General features: G+C 39.3%; 1 protein-coding gene across 2 annotated transcripts in view; it reads right to left on the bottom strand.

The window, feature by feature from the left end:
- The window catches only part of adam10a (ADAM metallopeptidase domain 10a), a 32,348-nt gene that overhangs the window by 8,444 nt on the left and 4,594 nt on the right, over positions 1–19,310 (bottom strand). For both annotated transcript variants that reach the window (XM_020605670.1, XM_020605677.1), the window contains exons 2-8: positions 15,704–15,854; positions 9,512–9,630; positions 8,502–8,660; positions 5,627–5,727; positions 3,318–3,467; positions 2,532–2,624; positions 2,043–2,226 (exon numbers count right to left, since the gene is read on the bottom strand). In XM_020605670.1, coding sequence (XP_020461326.1) covers positions 2,043–2,226; positions 2,532–2,624; positions 3,318–3,467; positions 5,627–5,727; positions 8,502–8,660; positions 9,512–9,630; positions 15,704–15,854 — 957 coding nt within the window. The remainder of the gene's footprint in view (positions 1–2,042; positions 2,227–2,531; positions 2,625–3,317; positions 3,468–5,626; positions 5,728–8,501; positions 8,661–9,511; positions 9,631–15,703; positions 15,855–19,310) is intronic.

Below are 19,310 nucleotides of genomic sequence, written 5' to 3'. Positions count from 1 at the left end.
CTTTAATCGCGTCCACATCTCGCTGGGTAAACTGCAAACTCGTTTTTATCTCCTGCATTTCTTTGGTCATGTCGTCGAGTCTCTTGTTATTTGTCTCCATAATTAGTTTCACAAAGCCTTGGAAACTTTCATGCTGTTGGCACATAAGCGCAGTGAACATCAGCTTCTGCTGATTCAACATCTCAGCTACTTGCGCCGCTGAAATAGAATCTTCTTCAGCCTCAACATCTTTGCTCGCTTTGGATTTATTAGCTCTTTTCCCTCTTGGAGGCATTTTAGTAGTTGTAGAATTTATTCAAAGACTTGACAATGTAGAAGATGTGAAAAATCATAGAACAGACAAGAGGAGCAGTAAAGACGTCTGCTCTCGCTTGCAACCCGGAAAAAACAATGAAAAATAGGAACCATTGGCCAAAAAGATAAAGTAGCCAAACATCTGGTGCCTAAGCAGAAGATAAAATATTAGCATATACTATAATATTAAAATATCATAGCATATGCCAAATACAAACCAAATGCCTCAGCAGAAGAACAGGCGTGATATGCAACAGATAACAGATTATAAATGGCATGTTGAGCTACAAAGTACAGAATCTGATTTTTTTTTTTTTTTTGTTTGTTTACTTCTGTGGTCTTGATCTCCTAGTTTTGGCCTGTGTTTTATTACTTACATCAACCTAATTTTCAGCAATATCTGTGTAGAAATTTTGAAGTAACTCGTCAACTTTTTCACTGAGGATCACAAGCGCCACTTAGAATATAACAAGTAAAACATAACCGCTGGTGTACAGGACATAGGCCTACTAGTCTGTATGGATCTATAAACGTATTTAAAATGAAAATGCCAAAATCAACTTGAAAACTCAACAAAACACCGGGAACCACTTGCAATACTAGTCAATGATAAACATGCCTTACTGCTTTTCCTAAAATCCATAAACCCAGCGATAAGGAGACAATTTCAGAGGCAGCTTCTACCCACACAGAAACATGAGACCACAGCACTTCAAGCAATACAGAATGTGCCCATTATGTTTCAGTGTAAATGAATATGACGGCACATTTTATGTTTATATATGTGTGTGTTTGTGTAGATCTTCCACTGTCACCACTCAAAACAACAGCTGGTCATATCAAATAAAATGCACATTAGCTGTGAGCAGCCTCCCAGGCCTTTGTTCAGGCATCCACCCTACACCTCACTGCAGCCCATCTCTTATCCTCAATCGATTCTTTCAGCTTACACATTGGATCACTAGCCCTTACTGACAGTCTGAGTTTTACTGTATTGCTCATGTAGAGATGGTAATGCTTAAGCTGAAGACAACAGGAAGGAGAACTCACCATAAATACCACTCATACATATTGGGTTTGTAAGCAAAGTGCCAGTTTTTATAAAATTTCTGTGGTGAGAACAGAGCATCAATCCTGACAGAGGAGGATAGACAGAAGCAGTCCTCCAAACATACATTAACATATAAAAAAATATAGCCTATATTTCTTACTGTATGTAGTCATACTTCAATACTACAGCAACTTATTTTCTTATACAAAGAGAGATAAAAAAAAAAAAATACAATGTTTTCTATATGTGCATATTCTGAATGTTTCTTAGTATAATTCACAGTAAAAATTATCAGAATAGGATCCGGTTATTATAAAATCCATGGTAGACCACATAAAGTCTATAATGCAATTTCCTCCTTGTCCCATTTCCACCTAGTTTCACATTAGGAGATAAGCATATTTTGTATGAATTAAACAGGAGTGTGTGTGTGTGTAGTGAGGCATTAGGCCAGTAACACAGTAACTGTGATGGTGAGGCTTATCGAGGTCTGCTGATGTTAATAGAGAGACAGTGCTATCTGCAATTTGTTCATTATTTTAAGGAACATCAGTCCCATAATAAAGAGGCAGCATTATCCAAACAGCAGTGTAGCCTCCGCTCACCACAGCACTATTGCCATGGACGCCGAGAGGAAACAGATTTCACCTTAGCACACTACTAGGGTTGTATCTTTGTGTTTAGGTTTTACACCAACCTGAGGGTGCACCAACCCAAGCCAAGCCAAGGACACCATCATCAAAGTCCCTATCAGTGAAGACGTAGGCCAGGCAGTAGTCATCATGGTTTTGTTCAGAGTTGAGCTCCAAAAACTTCTCCACTCCAATGTTGGCAAAGCGAAAAGGATTGCTTTTGTCCGTTACATCATCAGTGGTGTTTATCTGAAAGAAACAAAAATAATGAAAAAAGAGAAAAGAGAGATGCCTCTAGACTGATAGAGTAGTAGATAAAGGGTGTAGAGACTCAAAGGTTCTTGGCATGAAATGACAAATATTCACACTGAGGAATCTACAGTATGTCTACACCACAGTGTTCAGTACCAAGCAGACAAGTCAACAGACTCTGCCACTCAGAATATCAGCAGCTTGATCCCTACAGGTCAGTTTTGATATAAACTGTCCAGAATTTAAATGGCAGCTGGCTTTCATTTGGGGTTCAAGCAAACATTTGTTGAGATTCAACTCACCTTGATCCTTTTAACCATGAAGCTGATGTTTCGGATGCCCATGAAGTCTGTGGCCTGGTAAATTGAGTCGATAGCCTTCACATGGCTTGAGATCTGAGGAGAAACCAATGCATTCTGATATTTCAACCACACTGAAGACACTAAGCTTATTTCACATTCCTACTTCTGTTAAAAAAAAAACAACAAAAAAACAACATTGAATAAAGGATCTTGTTGCTGCAGAGGGAGCAGCAATACATCTGATAAACTGCCTCAAGTGATGTCACTCACCCGCTGGGGCTTAAGATTACAAGACTGAAAAGAGAAAACACTCAGACTGCAGCTTTAGAAAGTAGTAAGCTTATCAGGTCTCTGTAATCTGTTCTACCTTTCTAATCGAGGCTAGCAGCTTGGGGCCACATTAGCCACTACTAGCATAAGAGACCCAAATTTCTGAACAAGCTGTGAGAGGTCATATTGCCTTGTGGGAAATGCAGGCCTAGTATTGTCATTAAAGAACAATGTGTGGAATAAAGACCAGTTCTGTTGCATCAGTTGTGATCCTTTTTTAAACTTATGTCTCACAATGTTGTAGAAGTGCAATGCTAAATATGTGCAGTATTCAAAGACACAACGGCTAACCAGGCATGGATGTACGCAATTCTTTAACAGACTACATCCTGAATGGATGTGGGTGATTAAGATATGCAAATATACTGTATGATGCAGTATATGTGCAGGCAACATGGCCTCCAGATAAGGTATAAGTCAAAGTTAATATGCTGGACTGTATGTATGCCTTCATACCTGGGCAATGACAGCCTCTCTTGTGCCATAGTATTTGAAGAAGAAGTGGTCAGTCTGGATGAAGAGCTGGCAGGTGTTTTTCACTTCCCTCTTCCTCCTCAACACGACAGGACCATGAGAGCTCTCCTCCTCTAACACACTGCTCACCCCCTGTACAAAAAAAACAAAGTAGTCAAAAACTGAGGAGAACAAAATACATGGCTAAACCTATCCCCAGTCAAATACTCATCAGTTCTGATTACAGGATGTTCTTTTCTATTGTGACAGTTCCTTTTTATTTTGCAAACCATTATAATGTAATCACCAGTGTCTGGTGAGTGAAGTCACTGTGTGGAAGATTCTGCACAGAAAGATTAGGGTTGTGTACATGAACAGACTATCATTTTTATCCAAAACCTCCTGGTGAAAACTTACACGGTTGTAAACTCAAACGTGGTTTTAACATTGCTTAATCAAATTTTAGATGGAAAGTATGTAAGAAAAATATACACATGCTCTTAATAAGGTAGGCAGGCTCTTTTTAATGTTGTGAGTCTTGTCCATCTGTGTGTTTAATTGTGAGGTGGAAGGAGGGGAAGGAGTGTTATGATTACTGGTCGAGTAATTAATCGGGCCAATTTTCAGCGTTGGCCAATGACTGCACTCTAATCGCCTGATGTGTCTACAGCCAAATAATGTGTGTGCTACTACTGTGTGCAGTCCAAGTATTTACATATTTTTGTTGTCTCAAGAAAATGCAAGTGTTACAGTGGGCCAAAAAAGTATTTAGTCAGCCACCAATTGTGCAAGTTCTCCCACTTAAAAAGATGAGAGAGGCCTGTAATTTACATCATAGGTATACTTCAACTATGAGAGACAGATTGAGAAAAAAAAATCCAGAAAATCACTGTCTGATTTTTAAAGAATTTATTTGCAAATTATGGTGGAAAATAAGTGTTTGGTCAATACCAACAGTTCATCTCAATACTTTGTTATATACCCTTTGTTGGAAATGACAGAGGTCAAACGTTTTCTGTAAGTCTTCACAAGGTTTTCACACACTGTTGCTGGTATTTTGGCCCATTCCTCCATGCAGATCTCCTCTAGAGCAGTGATGTTTTGGGCCTGTCGCTGGGCAACACGAACTTTCAACTGGGGCTCCACGCAAGATCTCACCCCGTGGGGTCAAAATGATCACAAGAACGGTGAGCAAAAATCCCAGAACCACACGGGGGGACCTAGTGAGAGAGAGCTGGGACCAAAGTAACAAAGGCTACCATCAGTAACACACTACGCCGCCAGGGACTCAAATCCTGCAGTGCCTGACGTGTCCCCCTGCTTAAGCCAGTACATGTCTGGGCCCGTCTGAAGTTTGCTAGAGAGCATTTGGATGATCCAGAAGAGGACTGGGAGAATGTCATATGGTCAGATGAAACCAAAGTAGAGCTTTTTGGTAAAAACTCAACTCTTCGTGTTCGGAGGAGAAAGAATGCTGAGTTGCATCCAAAGAACACCATACCTACTGTGAAGCATGGGGGTGGAAACATCATGCTTTGGGGCTGTTTTTCTGCAAAGGGACCAGGATGACTGATCTGTGTAAAGGAAAGAATGAATGGGGCCATGTATCGTGTATAGAAAACCTTTGGAGGGAGTTGAAAGTCCATGTTGCCCAGCGACAGGCCCAAAACATCACTGCTCTAGAGGAGCAGGCTGTAGAGGCTATAGAGCACTAAAGCGAAAAATAAAAACAGCTAGAAGCTTGTTCCAGATGTGATCTTCCCTTTTACTGTGTTGCATAAGTCTCCCTCTCTCTGGATTTCATTATAAATATAGGCTATGCTCATTGGATGGTAAGGTTATTTAAAATAACTGTGAAAAATACAGATTCTATTGCATTACATTGTAAAACAGAGGTGGTGCTACCAAATCTGGCACTGGTGCCACTACCTTAGAGACTTGGTGGCACCAGTATAAAATGTTAGTCAGGAGCCCTGCTAAAATGTTTTATCTTTTACTCAAAGAGGCATAGCATGGTTTTGGGTTTTGATTATTCATGAACATGTTTTTAATTTAAAATAATAAGGTGAGTGCAGATTTCAGCAAATGAGAGAATGTTCATTTTTTATTTTCAAAATTCATTAAGAGTTAAATAAATGTTCATTTAAGTTCAGGAAATACGTGTCCCATTTGTTATTAAATTGGGGGGGGGGCACACCATGATATACGTATATCGGCCATTGGCCTCTCTACTCTCTAATAAAATATTGGCACTGGCCATTGAAAAACCCATATCGGATCGGTCAACCACTAGTTGTGATGCTGCCACTTACTTTTACTGGCTCCTCTACTGCTGATGCCTGGTACTTCTTCATCCTCTCAAACACAGAGTGGTCAGCACAGCCACCCTCTGAGCCATATTTATGAGGAAAATCTGTCAGATAGGGGGGAGATAAGGGAGTGACTATGACAAGCTTACACTGCATCAGGCATCTCTTTCGAATCAAGTGGTGGACGTGAATCTGTGTGATCTGGGGTGCAAGAGTAGCTGCATTTTTAGAAGAGTGTGAGTGACGGGTTTTCTCTCTACAAGTCAGCATTATATTCCGCTCACCTTTGTCTGGCTCTTTCAACTTCTTGATCTAAGCAGAAAAAGGTACTATCAATGATCTGCCTCTACTTACTGAAAAGACTGCTGTTCTGTTCAACCCAACCTTTATCTAATTTAGAGCCGGTGTGTAACAACATTCTCTCCAAGCTGGTACACACATTGTATTAACCAGAGCCTTGTACTTCATTTTAATGAGCAAATAGGACCGCCCTCAAACTAACAAGCATTCAGTATGGATAAAACTTTGTCCTTTGGTTTAACCAGTTCAGATCAAGAAAAGTCAAAACAGCTCTATCATCTTACTCAGGGAATTCTCTCAGTGTTTACAATCACAGTCTGCAAAGCAGACTGCACACTGAGTGCAAAATGACAAAGTGGGTGCATACTTCCGTTTTCATCTGAACAATACAAGTTTCAGTAACATATGAATCTGTGTCCCACTATACTACTATAGCAAGATCATTTTTAATAGATCACAAAACAAGATCATACTGTACACTGCATAGTCACCACCTGTGCTGACAGTCACAGCACAGTTCACCCCTGGCCACACCCATATCAAATAATGTATGATTTCATATATTGGATAAAGATGGTATGAACAAAAGGTACAGCATTTAAGACTATGTTATATGCAAAATATTACATACTGAGAGTTATGAATATTTCAACTACTAGTTCTTTCAGCCAAGCAGCTGGTGTAACCCACTGAAGCAACCCACTGAGCAACAAGAGTTGCTGCTCAGTGGGTTGGTCAACTGTTAACTGTTAACTGCCATGTAGTATTATGTCCTTATGAGACTAATGAATGTCGATGGCCAAAACACCAAATTACTTGAACAATAATGAACAATGCTGACAGTGTGTTCTGTTTCATTTAAAAGGACCAATATACAAATTAGAACCCCCCCCCCCCCCCACAAACTCATTTTTTCAAGGTGTTTTTTTAGGCCCCGCAAATCAGTGTTCTCTGATGACGGTTTAAATCAAGCTGTTCAAATCCAACTAAGTGGCCATTTCCCCCTGCACAGCTTGCATTTGCAAGACTCATAATCCCAGGATGTCAGCCTGAATGTCTTACAACCACTGTTGTTCATTCAGGAAACAAAACAGTTCTGTGTTGGTTACTAAAACTGACTGGACACACTGTGAAACAACGCATTCATCCTCTGACAATGTGTTTTCCATTTCTTCAGTGAAAGCTGCCTTTGTCCCTACAGTGAATGCCATCTCATTCAACTGCTAATCAAAAGGCCCTTGCATTTTGGACAGATGTTCAAAAAAATCCAAGAGTCATAAAAGACAAAGTCCTCACTTCTAAGTAGCACTCCATCTTTTTTACAGATACAAGCATCAACTAGAATTACTGCCCCGTGGTTGTATGCCTACTTTGTCACACTGGACTTGAATCCAAGTAGACGTTTGTGGCATATTTGAAGAAATACCCTGAAGGTGTTCCTGAGATATGGCATTCATGAAAATGGAACAGACGGACAACCTGAGAACATAATGCCTCCAGCCATGACTGTTACCAGTATGGAGGCATAAAAACCACAGGGAGGCCTCTGAAAAACAAAAAAATCTTCTGCTCTGTGCATTGAGGTGCATGAAAATGGCAGGAAAGCTGTTAATTATAGCCTAAAATATTATAGCACATAAAAAAAAAAGCATACATACAAATTTGTAAGAGCCCACCCCACTCTTCCTCGGTAGTGATTAGTAGACAAGTCTCCGTGTAAAACTGCCATGTTAAAATTGACTAGAAAGATAACAGCAATGAAGGCCAAATCTATGAAAACATGACACTGCTAACTCTTCCTTTATCCAGTGGGTGGAGTGTTATGCAACTCTAAATGGTTTATTCCAACCCTACAACCAGCTTCTTCTCACTAGTTTTGCTTAAATTTCCTCCAGCAATTCAAAAGAATCTTCATGTGTCTGTGCGGTTGAGTGAAGGAATGATGAGCCAGCCCAAAGTCAGGGCAGGGTTCATATCAGACTCACTGTCTGTCTGGAATCATGGGTCTCAAGTCAACAACCACACCTTTCCTGTCTGAAATCCGACTACTTCCAAACATCTTCAGAGCTGTTTGTTCTTGATGAAAGAGATTGAGACATTCAAAGTTTCCTGACTGAGAAAATTTGTTCTTTGCAGTCTGACCTTTACCAATGGCTATGAGTCATGCCTATGCTGTGTTGTGCTCCAATCTCGCCTAGTAGCCAAATCCTGCTGCTACCAGTCTGTCAAACATGCTGGTCTATGAGCTGCTTGATCGTCAGCTCCTTATCTCACAACTTTTTAATTGTACTCCCCATAACACAAAAGCAATGCTTTTGCCAGTATTATACTTTTTAAAGTATTGAATTTCTGCCTTGATTGCTTTAAATAAATCGTTTAATTTCTTGAATAACTGGTTGAGGCAAGAATCTTCAGTGTTCTTTATCTTTAGCCATTACATTTCATTGCTAATTATCCAACAGACTGCAGGCAAATGTCTGTCATTATATAAAACCTAGGAAATCAAAACTTGTCCCTTCTTGTGTGCAGTTTCTGGGTACTGCTTTACAATTGCTTTCTTTATAACAAGTATACTTACTGATGTCATCTTCGTGATAGATCACGGAGTGGAAGGGCACGTTCTTGTCCTGTAGGTACCTCTCTGAGGGTTCAACGTAGTATGTTCCTTGGTGGGTTTTGATGAAGCCCTCAAAGCGCCCATCGACCACAGAGCCATGGGTCAGTGTGCCCTTCTCCCCTGAAACACAGAGGAAGAGGAGGGTGAGTAGATGGTGTGTGGAAGTGTGAATGGGTGAATGGCCAAATAGTGTGAAAGTGCTTTGAGTGTGCTGCATTGCATAGAAAAGTGCTGTATAAGACCATTTACCATTTACTCTGGGCTATATGATGCTTTATTCTCACATGGGCTTGCTCATACATTACACTGACTTTATACTAGGGAGGGTAAAGTCTGCTTAATGTTCAACAAACCTGGATATTTGCGTTCTCAGATACAGCTCCTCTGGGTAATGTCTAGAAAATTTCAGCGCATGTCTGGAAAGGGCTTAACAAACACATTTTCCTGCAGCAAAAAAAAAAAATCTGTGGCATTTGAACATGAATCATATTTATTCTGTCTTTTCTGATCTAAAATTAAGGCTATTTATTACGAGAGCACCATCCTCAAACATAAATCTCTGTTTCTCAGTCCCCTTTCTCTTTGTTTCACACACACTGATCACAACAGGACAAACAGCCTTGTTTTTAATCTTGTTTATCTGAACTCAGCTGGAGACAGGCAGCAGGACAACGTCCAGGAAGGGAAGGGATAGAGAGCGGAAGGAAGAACTGGATGAAAGGTAGAAAAGTGAGTCCTCTGTGTGTGTGTGTTAGGTGGTGGTGTGACAAAAACAACCTTTACTCTCTCACATACCGGTACACACATCGAAACAGAGAAAAGGCTGCAGATAACATAACACTGTATGACAGTTGAAATGTAAACAAAAATGTAGTATTGATAAAATTAGAAGTGATGACACAGACTTTCATTTCCTGTTAGGAGAGTACATTTGTGGTCAGGAAGTGGTGTGTGGTAACAGCTGGACTTACCGAAAAGTTCTCCACTGTAAATATGTGATGTATCAATGGGTGACTCCTCTCCCGATACCTCGATGATGAGATCTGGAGAAAATATTGTTTTATCCCTCTTCATCCGCAAATTAAATTGTCTAAACAGAAGAATAGAAGAAAATGTCTAGTTAACATTAGCACTGATCATATATACACACACAACCTGGTGCTTTGACACACTGGCACATGGGTTCTTTCAAAACTGGCATTATTAAATCATGCCATTAACAGAGTTTAAGTATAAAGGATCACTGACACTGTAAAGCTGGGACAGCAGCAGAAAATGCAGCATCATTCATGTGTTTTTACTGAGCTTCACCTTGCTGCTGTGCTGGTTGTGGATCAGTAGTCGTGTACTCATGTCATGAGGAAAAGCACATGAGCATTGGTGCACAGCCAGATTACATTTTTCTGTGATCCTTTCATTAACATTAACCATGATGACAAAGACAAAGCAAGCATGTACCACATGAGGTGCACATGAGATATCAGAGTCACAGAAACATCAGGCCATGTAGGTCAGAGGAACAGTCCTCACCAGGAAACTCTTCAATAATCACAAGGCTCAATTTAAAGTAATGCTTCCTCCAGACTCAAATGATGCTCACATTACTCTCTCATAATGAGCCCTTTATGGATCATACTATTTTAATTTCTTGATAGTACAATCTCCAACAAGGCAAAATAATGATTTAATAAAATAAATCATTATTTATGGTTGAAAAGTGTAGATTAACTGTATAAAAGATTTGTAAGTAGTCTACAGCTTGTTTTGTTTAAATCACCTGCCCATTTTTAGGCAGGAAGTAGCCTCGTGTAACCCAATTTTGGTATAGTCTGGCAGGAATCATTTGTTAAAGTATAAGGAGTAATCAGTGGCCCTGTGTTCTAATCATTTATGGGTGCTTTTTAGGCCCTAGCACAGGTCAAGTTCCCCAAACACTAGATCATACATCTCCCTTAGCACAACAAATAGCATCATTTCATTTGATTCTCCTTATTTGATTAATGGCCATGTTTTTCAAATTCCCCCAGTTTGTAATAGAAATTTTAGTCTCCAGGCCCAAACTGAGATCATCTGATGGCATCATCAGGGTTACTGTTTCAGACTTTCACACCCACAAAAGGATATAACAGAACTGATTTTTCAAAATTGAACAGGCATACCTATGACAACATAACTGCCAGTGTGTACAACTGACAGAATGTCCCTTTTAAGTCTGTGTAAAATCTGGGGGACAGACCAGATTACACAGCTGCTTCCTCCACTACACACCATTAATGACTACTTTTTCCATATGTTTTGCATATGAAGTGTGTTCAGGAGAACAAAACGCAGTGAGGAGCTACGCTGCAGAAATGAGTACATCAACAAAGTAAAACTAAGAGAAACTTGAGCACAAGAGCCTGACAGATGTGGGGGGTGGAGGAGGAGAACATGAGTTTGGAAAAATGTTTGGGAGGGTGTTTAAAAAGATAAACTAAGAATCTTATGTTCAAATGAAGCCAAGAGAAGGATAACAGAATGAAGGATAACAGAGGAAAAGAATCTGAACACACAAAGAGAGAGAACTGGTAAGCATGTGGGACAAAGGCTGCAATATGACCTACTCTTTGAAGTCAGCACTGTGACATGGAGATCATCTGAATTTACAATAAATTCCTCTGCTCGTTATTCATCCTGGCACACCTTCTACAGTCCTCGGCCTCTCCCCACAACATCAGTGGTCTCTACAAATATCAATATGGCCTCATGACTTATTCTCTGGCCCGTCACAAACTCAGTCCACCCATGACGCCACCAGAGCACACTGGTCACAACACCAGATGAATCAATAAGCTGATTATTTAGGTAGTTATTTAACCAACATTATCAGGGATCTGTACAGAACTTTGAAGGTTCACTGTCAGTGGCTGTTACAATGTTCATGAAGAGATTAAAACAGTTTTCACAAAGAAGGATCACTGAACAAGAAGCACACACAGTTACACTAGTTGCTTCAAAGCTACGTTAAAATGTTTTTTAATTTAACCTATTTAACCTGACTTCTCATCTCTGACATTTTCCAAATAACCTCCATATCTCTAGACCATGATTCAAACCTAAATGCTGAGCCTGTCTTGTTCTAAAGTTGCACATCTGTTTTTAAAAGGCTGGGGCACAGACACAGATGAGCTTATTTATTTTGTGTTAAGGCTGTTTAATTTCCAATGAATAGTTGTGCCGTCCCTTTCCTCAAATGATTTTAACATTTTAGGAAAAACAAACTGAACAAGCAATGAGAAACTAGTAGAATATTTAAAATGTGGGACATTAACATTAGGTTCTACACCAAGAAATCACTGTATTAGTTAAACCTTTGACCATTTGATGTGAACGATTTGACAGAGAGAGAAAAAAAACAAAAAACAAAATCAAAACATAGCTTGTTTTAAACATAGTGCTCCCCATTTCACAGAAGCAGCTAACTACTAAATTATTTAAACATATCTCAAATGCTGAGCATACTAACTCAAGCATCTCAAGAGTCCTACACTTTGCCCAGTATGCAGGCCAGCTCAAAGGAGTCAAGTGCCCTCCAGCCATACCTGCTGAGATGGCATGCATAAAAAGGGAACATTACACTACACATATATAAAACATGTTTTATAAAAGAATAACACACAGTTGGGTTACATGATGACAGTTCTTGGAAGAGTATCCTGTCTTGCAGTGCTTTGTGTTTTACTGTCTATTTTTAAAAAGACACAGTATGTCATCTTTACTTGCACAAAGCCCTATGACCCTGATATAACCTGGACCGAAGTCAGAAGTCACATGGCACTAGTTCTACAAAGGTGCACGTATGGTACTGGGGAAGTGTTAACAGGAAGATGAAGATGTAAAAGTGGGCAATAAATCAAAGGAAAAACTAACATTATGTGAACAACACTGACTTTTTAGTAAAATGTCTCTAGAGCAGTTTCAGTGCCGCTCTGCTGGAGAGAGGAAACATCATTCTTCCAAAATATATTCCCTCACTGTGTCCCAACACACTTTTTCATACTCATTAAGACATTCAGTAACCTAGAGCTGCAACCATTAGGCAGTTCACTGAAAAAATTAACTGAAGCTAAAATCAACATTTTTTGGTTCCACCTTCTTGAATTGAGTTGTGTGCTTTTCTATGTCAGATATGACAATAAACTGAAAATCTCTGGATTTATCTCAGGGAATATTCAGAAGAATGATCAGTGACCACAGCATTACCAAATTTTTTTTTAATTTCCATTCATTTATTCAGGATTTTCCTTTGTCACCAATCTGCATTAGTGCTCAAACATCGGTTCACTTGTACCTTTAACAGATAAACTGAGAGGAGAGAGTTTATCCTTCTCTTGAAAAGGGCTGTAGCACAAGCACATTCTTACTATCTTATAACTATTAACAATCAATAGGCTCAGAAATTATAATATATCTATGTTGGAATGTTTACTCTACTAACTGCACTATCACTAAAATGTAACACTTAAGTAATCTCTACGTGAGTGACCAGTAAGAACATTACAACTCCTGTTATGAGAGCCACAGCTTCTGAGATCTGAACTCTATGATTGCCAGATCTTTTCACATATTAATGAACTACAAAAGGGAGAATACATCTCACATCAAGTCTCCTTCTTAGAAAGCTGGACACTAAACTGGACTGTCAATTGTGTCACTTTCATACTTTTCTGGCAACTCTTTTTGTAAAGAAAACCTCTATAGAGAAAACTGTCTGCCCTGGTTTGTTCTGTCACCTGATCAGGCCATAAATGCTCATGTGAGTGGGCACACACACACAGAAGCTTTTCTCTTGTTACCAACCTCTATAGTACCACAAAGCCTTGCCATGGGTTTTCACAGAGGGAAGAATGCATGTCTGTGCTTGCACATGCGACACACATTTGTAAACCAAACTAATGTAATAAGGATATGAAAAACAAGACATTAGCTTTAGGATGAGTGGTTTGGTTCTATCTTAAATCCAACTTTAGTAATGTGAAATGCTAATGTACAATATGATTGTACCACAACAGACCCTCAAAACCACAAAGTTAAATGAAAATGTCTGACACATTTCAAAACAACTTAATATTGTAAGCATACTCAGGATATTTGTTTCAAGACTATGACATTCCTTTGTGTTCTGTGCAGTGCTACTTTTCCTCCATCACTTAGCTCATCCAGGAGGATTAGCTTACAGTAAATTTAATGCAGGTCCATTTGGCCATGATTGAACATTAAACCACAAATGATCTCCACATCAACTTCCTCTGCAAAGCAGCATTTAATGGTTCTTTAGACAACACAGTGCACTGAGACACTGAAAATGATCATGCTGAATGATGCTGCAATTGCTGCACTAATACAGGACAGCACCAGCTGTTTCTCCAATGACAGGAAAGAGCACAAACCCACAGGAAACAAGGTCTGTTTGACAGGGTCGTGATAACCCACAACAGACATGATGGGGAGCTGTCTGAAAAAACACTGCTGAGGTAAATTTCTGCTACGTTCTTCAATGTGTCAAAATTAAAAAGAGTAAACTGGAAAAGCAGATATAAATGAGCATGAGACAGAAAGGGACAAACATAAAGATATTTCCTATTAACAAAATAACCCCAAAACTGCACTGGGATTATATGGCAGTATAATAAAATAACTGGGTGGATGAGTTTACTCATGTATCTGTGTGGATACCAAAGCGGTGATCATTGTGAACAAAGTGATGAGCCAGAAAACAAACTAATGTTGTTGATGAGGTAAGACAGGCCTGCTAGTCCATATTTTCCATGTCGTGATGAAACACTAGAGTCCTTAGCTGGGGTCTAGTAAGTGAAATGCTGGTATGGCTCGCTGTTTCCTTGGAGTTGCAGCTAATCACGCTACTCAGAAACATCTACAGTATTTCACTCAGAAGTATCAGTAAAAAAGTTCTCCTTTAAAAAAAATACCAAAAGACAAACTGGATCAGAGGTTAAAATAATAATAATAATAAAAAAAACAAAAAAAAAAAAAAACATACGTGTTGCTTTGGAATTTCAAAGAAGTGCAAAGTTAACTGTTGCTGCTGATGTTAATTCCTTCCCTTAAGAAATCATCCGGTAATGTTCTTACAGGCATGTCCACACTAATGCCCTTAACATTGCAAGCAATGTTTAAAAAATGTTGTACTCACACACATTCTAATGCGGCCTGCTGTCAATTTATACCAAGCAACAAGATCACAGCTGATACAAATCAACATTCCTGAAATAATCTGTTTCCAAAGCAGTGCTGGCACCACTGTACCCACAAATTACATCTTATTGACAACAAAAAGTAGTAGAAAATACAAGGAGGCTCTACTCTCACGGAGGTTTAAAAAAAGGAAAAAGGGAAAGCGGAAGAATCTGATTACAGCTTGCAATAATGTGGTTAGTCTTGTTTTTTCAAAGCGTTAAATAACCACAATGTTGCTGCTGATGCTCTCAGAGAAGCCTGAACTATTGTGGCAGGTATCTTTTATACCAGGTATAAAACCCACTTAACACAAGTTGACTGATGTTCATTCACATTTCAAGGATTAATTAAACTCACTGACACTCATTTCACTAGCCTTACACCTACATGATGTGTGTATAATTACTTTGTCAATATGGGCAATTTTAAGATCTGGTTTTCAGTTCTAATGCAAGTGCCCACTATTATAGTTACATTTATTTTGTCTCTGGCTACAATTCTGTGACAAGACACTTCAGTAAGGAAATACTATAACTAAGTCATAAACTGTATGATGTGCCACATCAAATGGCACTAAGGGAACATAAATATTTCCATGTCCATTTCACATTGAAATGCATTGCCTTCTAATTATTCATGCAAACGTATATAAATTCCCATTTTGATGATGTGGCAAGTAAACACAGTAAGCCCAGCACAACATAAGTCAAAGCAAAATATGATGAGAAAAATGTCATTAATAAAAGACAATCAATGAATTCCCCCCCCCCTTAAATCAGCCCTCATAGAATCGTTGGGTAAAAATGAATAAGTACTTAATTTATTGGTAGGTCAAGTCTACAAAGCTATTACAAACTTTGAGTGCACAGGGTAGGTTGAGTATTAACAAAAATATAAAAATTGTGTGTGGTTGTATTTAAACTGACCTTCCATGTGCATGGAAGTCCAGGTGCACAGTCCCGTCTTCAGGAGAGAGTGACCTCTTGGCTCTCTGGTGACTGTTGTGCAGGGCCTCGGTGTCATATGATAAACCCTCATAATGGCGAATGTATTTGTTCAAGGAATTCCCAAAGTAACCTGAAAGAGAGTTCAGTGGCTCATTAACATTTGTCAACCAACGCTTGTTTCAAGGCAGCAAAGGAAAGCCCCATTTTGTTTTGATAATTAGGATTCTTTGTTCACTCAGTATTTATCCATCTTATGATATATTAAGCTGATACAACAGGCAGATGTTATAAAGCCCCCCAACAAATTACAAAAAAAACCTAGTCACCTCATGTCTTCATTATGTCAGTGCATTCCATTTACAAGCTTTTTCAGAGAATATACAAGCCCTCTTAAAGGAGACATTATGCAATCAACAGGAAAACAATTACACCTGCCCACGTACAAGATGATCCACATATCGCTTACCAATAGGCCTTTTTCACAACACACATTTTGTGTCATAGTAGGACAAGCACAGGCGTCACTAATAGCATTACTGATGGCTGTGCTGTATTCAGGTGTGCCAAAAGTCATGACAGTGAGCCAGCATGCATAATATGAGGTCCCTGAAATTGAAGCAGCTACATGGCATTAAGCCATCATTCACTTGATTATTTACTGGTGCTTTTCCCACTGTGCCATTTCAAAATGTGCTAATGAAAATGTCTTATGGAGCCAAGTTGAGAAAATAGGGATGAATCTCTTCCATAGTGACCAGCTAAAGCACAAAATGTCACTCACTAGACATGCTTAACAGGCTTATTCAGCTTGCCGATGTGTCCGCACAGATGTAGGTTAATCCTGCCAGCTTTCATACTGACCATTTTCTTTGTTCTTTTCACAAAGAAGTCATTTTAAGGCACAAGTGAGAGCACATGATGCAAATCAGGTGACTGAGGTTCTGTTTCACTAGTACTGTATGCCATTGTACAAGCTCAGTGGCTGAATTGGTTGCAGGCTATTTAAATGCTAATCTACAAACTAGGGCAACACAGAATGCCACTAACTAAATATCTGTCTGACATATTGTATTATAAAACTAACTCTGCTACAAAAACATCCCTTAGTAATACATTCATTTGGAAGGGATCCATTTTGAAAGTTGACAGTGACAATGGGCTCTAAAGTTTTGCAGGGAAAAACCTAAGAAAAATACACTTTACTAACAAACACACAGAGGTTGACTGCCTATATTTTTTACACTGTACTGTTTTGTTCATTCTAGGGCTTTCATGTAGTGGGAATCAAAGCTCCCCCAGACAGGGAGAGGCTGTACCAGGCCAGTAACAACTTGTCCATGAATGCAGCAAGGAAATATTCCAGCAATCACCTTCTTTGACAATAAAAATAATGAGAGCAAACTAGAATGAACGAATGAACTGAGATATGAGAGAGTGAGGCAGTCATTAATCAGGGATTTGTTGATTTGTACAAAAGCAAACACTGTCAGCTCAGATCGCTGAGATCAGGCTTCTCAGTAGGACACAACAACTCCATTGTATGTAATGGTGTAACAACACAAAGCTGATTTGTCTACACACAGTCACCTGCATAATAACTTAGCAATAAGACTGCAGTAAGCGGTATAGTTACTGGATGGAGGGATGGATGCTGTGAACAAACACCAGTAAAAACATAACCTCTTTCATGGAGGTAAGCCTTCAGTGTGGCGAATATGCTAGCTGAAAACTGGGGTCCTGTGACACTTGTTATCCATACACACAGTATACAGGTCACATACTGTATGTGCCAGTTGCACTGTGAACAATTCTTCTTATTTATTATTCCTTACTGAAATGTTTTCCCTGCACATTTTTGTTAGTTTCCTAGTCCCATTCAGATGGATGCATGTCACAGAAACAGCCAATAAACGGTTTTGCGTTGCACTTTAACACAGATGGATAAACAAACCGGACACACACATTATGTAAAACCAGCCACATCATCGCAACAGTCTTTTCTCTTGTAAAAGTAGACTACAATGCTTGAAAACATCTGACTATTAGGGGGCAGCTCTACTGCTAACATAGCCTACTCTACTTTAACACCAATTTTACCACAAGTGTGTTGGCACTGATAGATAAAAAACACAGTTTAACATCCAGTACTAACAAAAATGCATGGTGTGTCATTATGATGCATTAACCGTGGTCCAAATTGGACAGTGTTAGGTAATTTCTTAGTTAGATAGATATTTAGAGATTTGTTGTCTAGAAATGTTTAGTGGAGACAGGATGTCTAGCTCAGGCTGTTAAATGCTTAGTTATTCTGATGTGCTTGCAGACTGCATCTAGGCCAAGGTTAATTAAATCAGACAAAGGCTGCAGGCAGGGATGATTGTTATTATTAACTGTAATGCTAATCATAATATTTTCCTTAATGTGAAATGTCATGTCAAATTGTTCTTAGATACACACCACTAATCAACAGCCACACACCTTGACTTTTCCTCGTGTTTTGACTATTGTTATGGTCAGCTGCAAGCTGGCATATCAGGTGACGTCACGGTTTGATGTGCCTGGGTAGAATGGGCTATCCCAACCAAGTGATTAATATTGTATAGGTTCTTTGGTTCAGGGTCTTTCATCTTCCAAGCTGCCTGCGCGCAGGTTTGGTGGTGGGAGAGATCTGGACGTGTAATGTTAATTTTACCTGTGATCCTCTGAATAAACCAGCACGGTTATTTTTTATAAAATCTAAGTGGTCTACTTCGTCTTTGTGAGTTCCTGGTTTGAAAGAGCCGGAAGAGGCTTTGTAATAAAACAGAGCCTATATCAGTGAATAGCGGAGAATGCTCATGCCAAACAAAAGAGTCTTCTTCCCGTGGGCGTCCACATCCTGATTGTCCCTGTACATGATTTGTCAACACAGTGCTGCTACAGGGTGATGTCACTGTCGGGTGCGGTGAAAAATTCACCAGATCCAACTTTTTCGCCACAGGGTTGCATCATTTGCCAGAGCCCCCTGCGGTGATGGTGCCCACTGCAGTGAATGCAATCCTCCATAGCAATGAATGGAGAGGGTTGTGTTTTTCACATCTTTGACCAAGTAAAGTTGTCTGACATTATTGTCTGAACACGGCTTTACAACAATGGTGCTTGACTGGTGTTACAACATTCCCACCAGGCTGAAACACAAAATTCACTTTAAAAGATCACCCCTGCAGTCCCTAACCCTCACAATAGCATAAGACACTTTATAGTGTTTTTTTTAGTATTCACTTTGACCACAGCTACCATTACCAGGATCTTGAATGCCTGTTAAACCACAAACAAATGATCATGAATTAATAAAATACATCTTAAAATCTCAAATCACATATTCACATCCTACTTTTTCAAAATAACACACATTGTTTCAAAAAATATATTACTCTGTATTTGTTATAGCCCCCTCCCTCTTGTGTCTAACCTTTTCTAAAGTATGCACATTAGTATGTGTAGATAATGCTTGTCTGGGATTGGTTCCTGAGCTGCTGTACCTGTTCCTTGACCCGCCTCCCTCCTTTTGCAAACCTCCAACATCAGGTTACTTGTGTTGCTTCAC

The sequence above is a fragment of the Monopterus albus genome, unplaced genomic scaffold, assembly GCF_001952655.1.
Source record: "Monopterus albus unplaced genomic scaffold, M_albus_1.0 scaffold4.1, whole genome shotgun sequence".
Taxonomy (NCBI): Eukaryota; Metazoa; Chordata; class Actinopteri; order Synbranchiformes; family Synbranchidae; genus Monopterus; species Monopterus albus.
The sequence above is the reverse complement of the archived record's forward strand: the minus strand, read 5'-3'. Positions and strand labels throughout refer to the sequence as shown.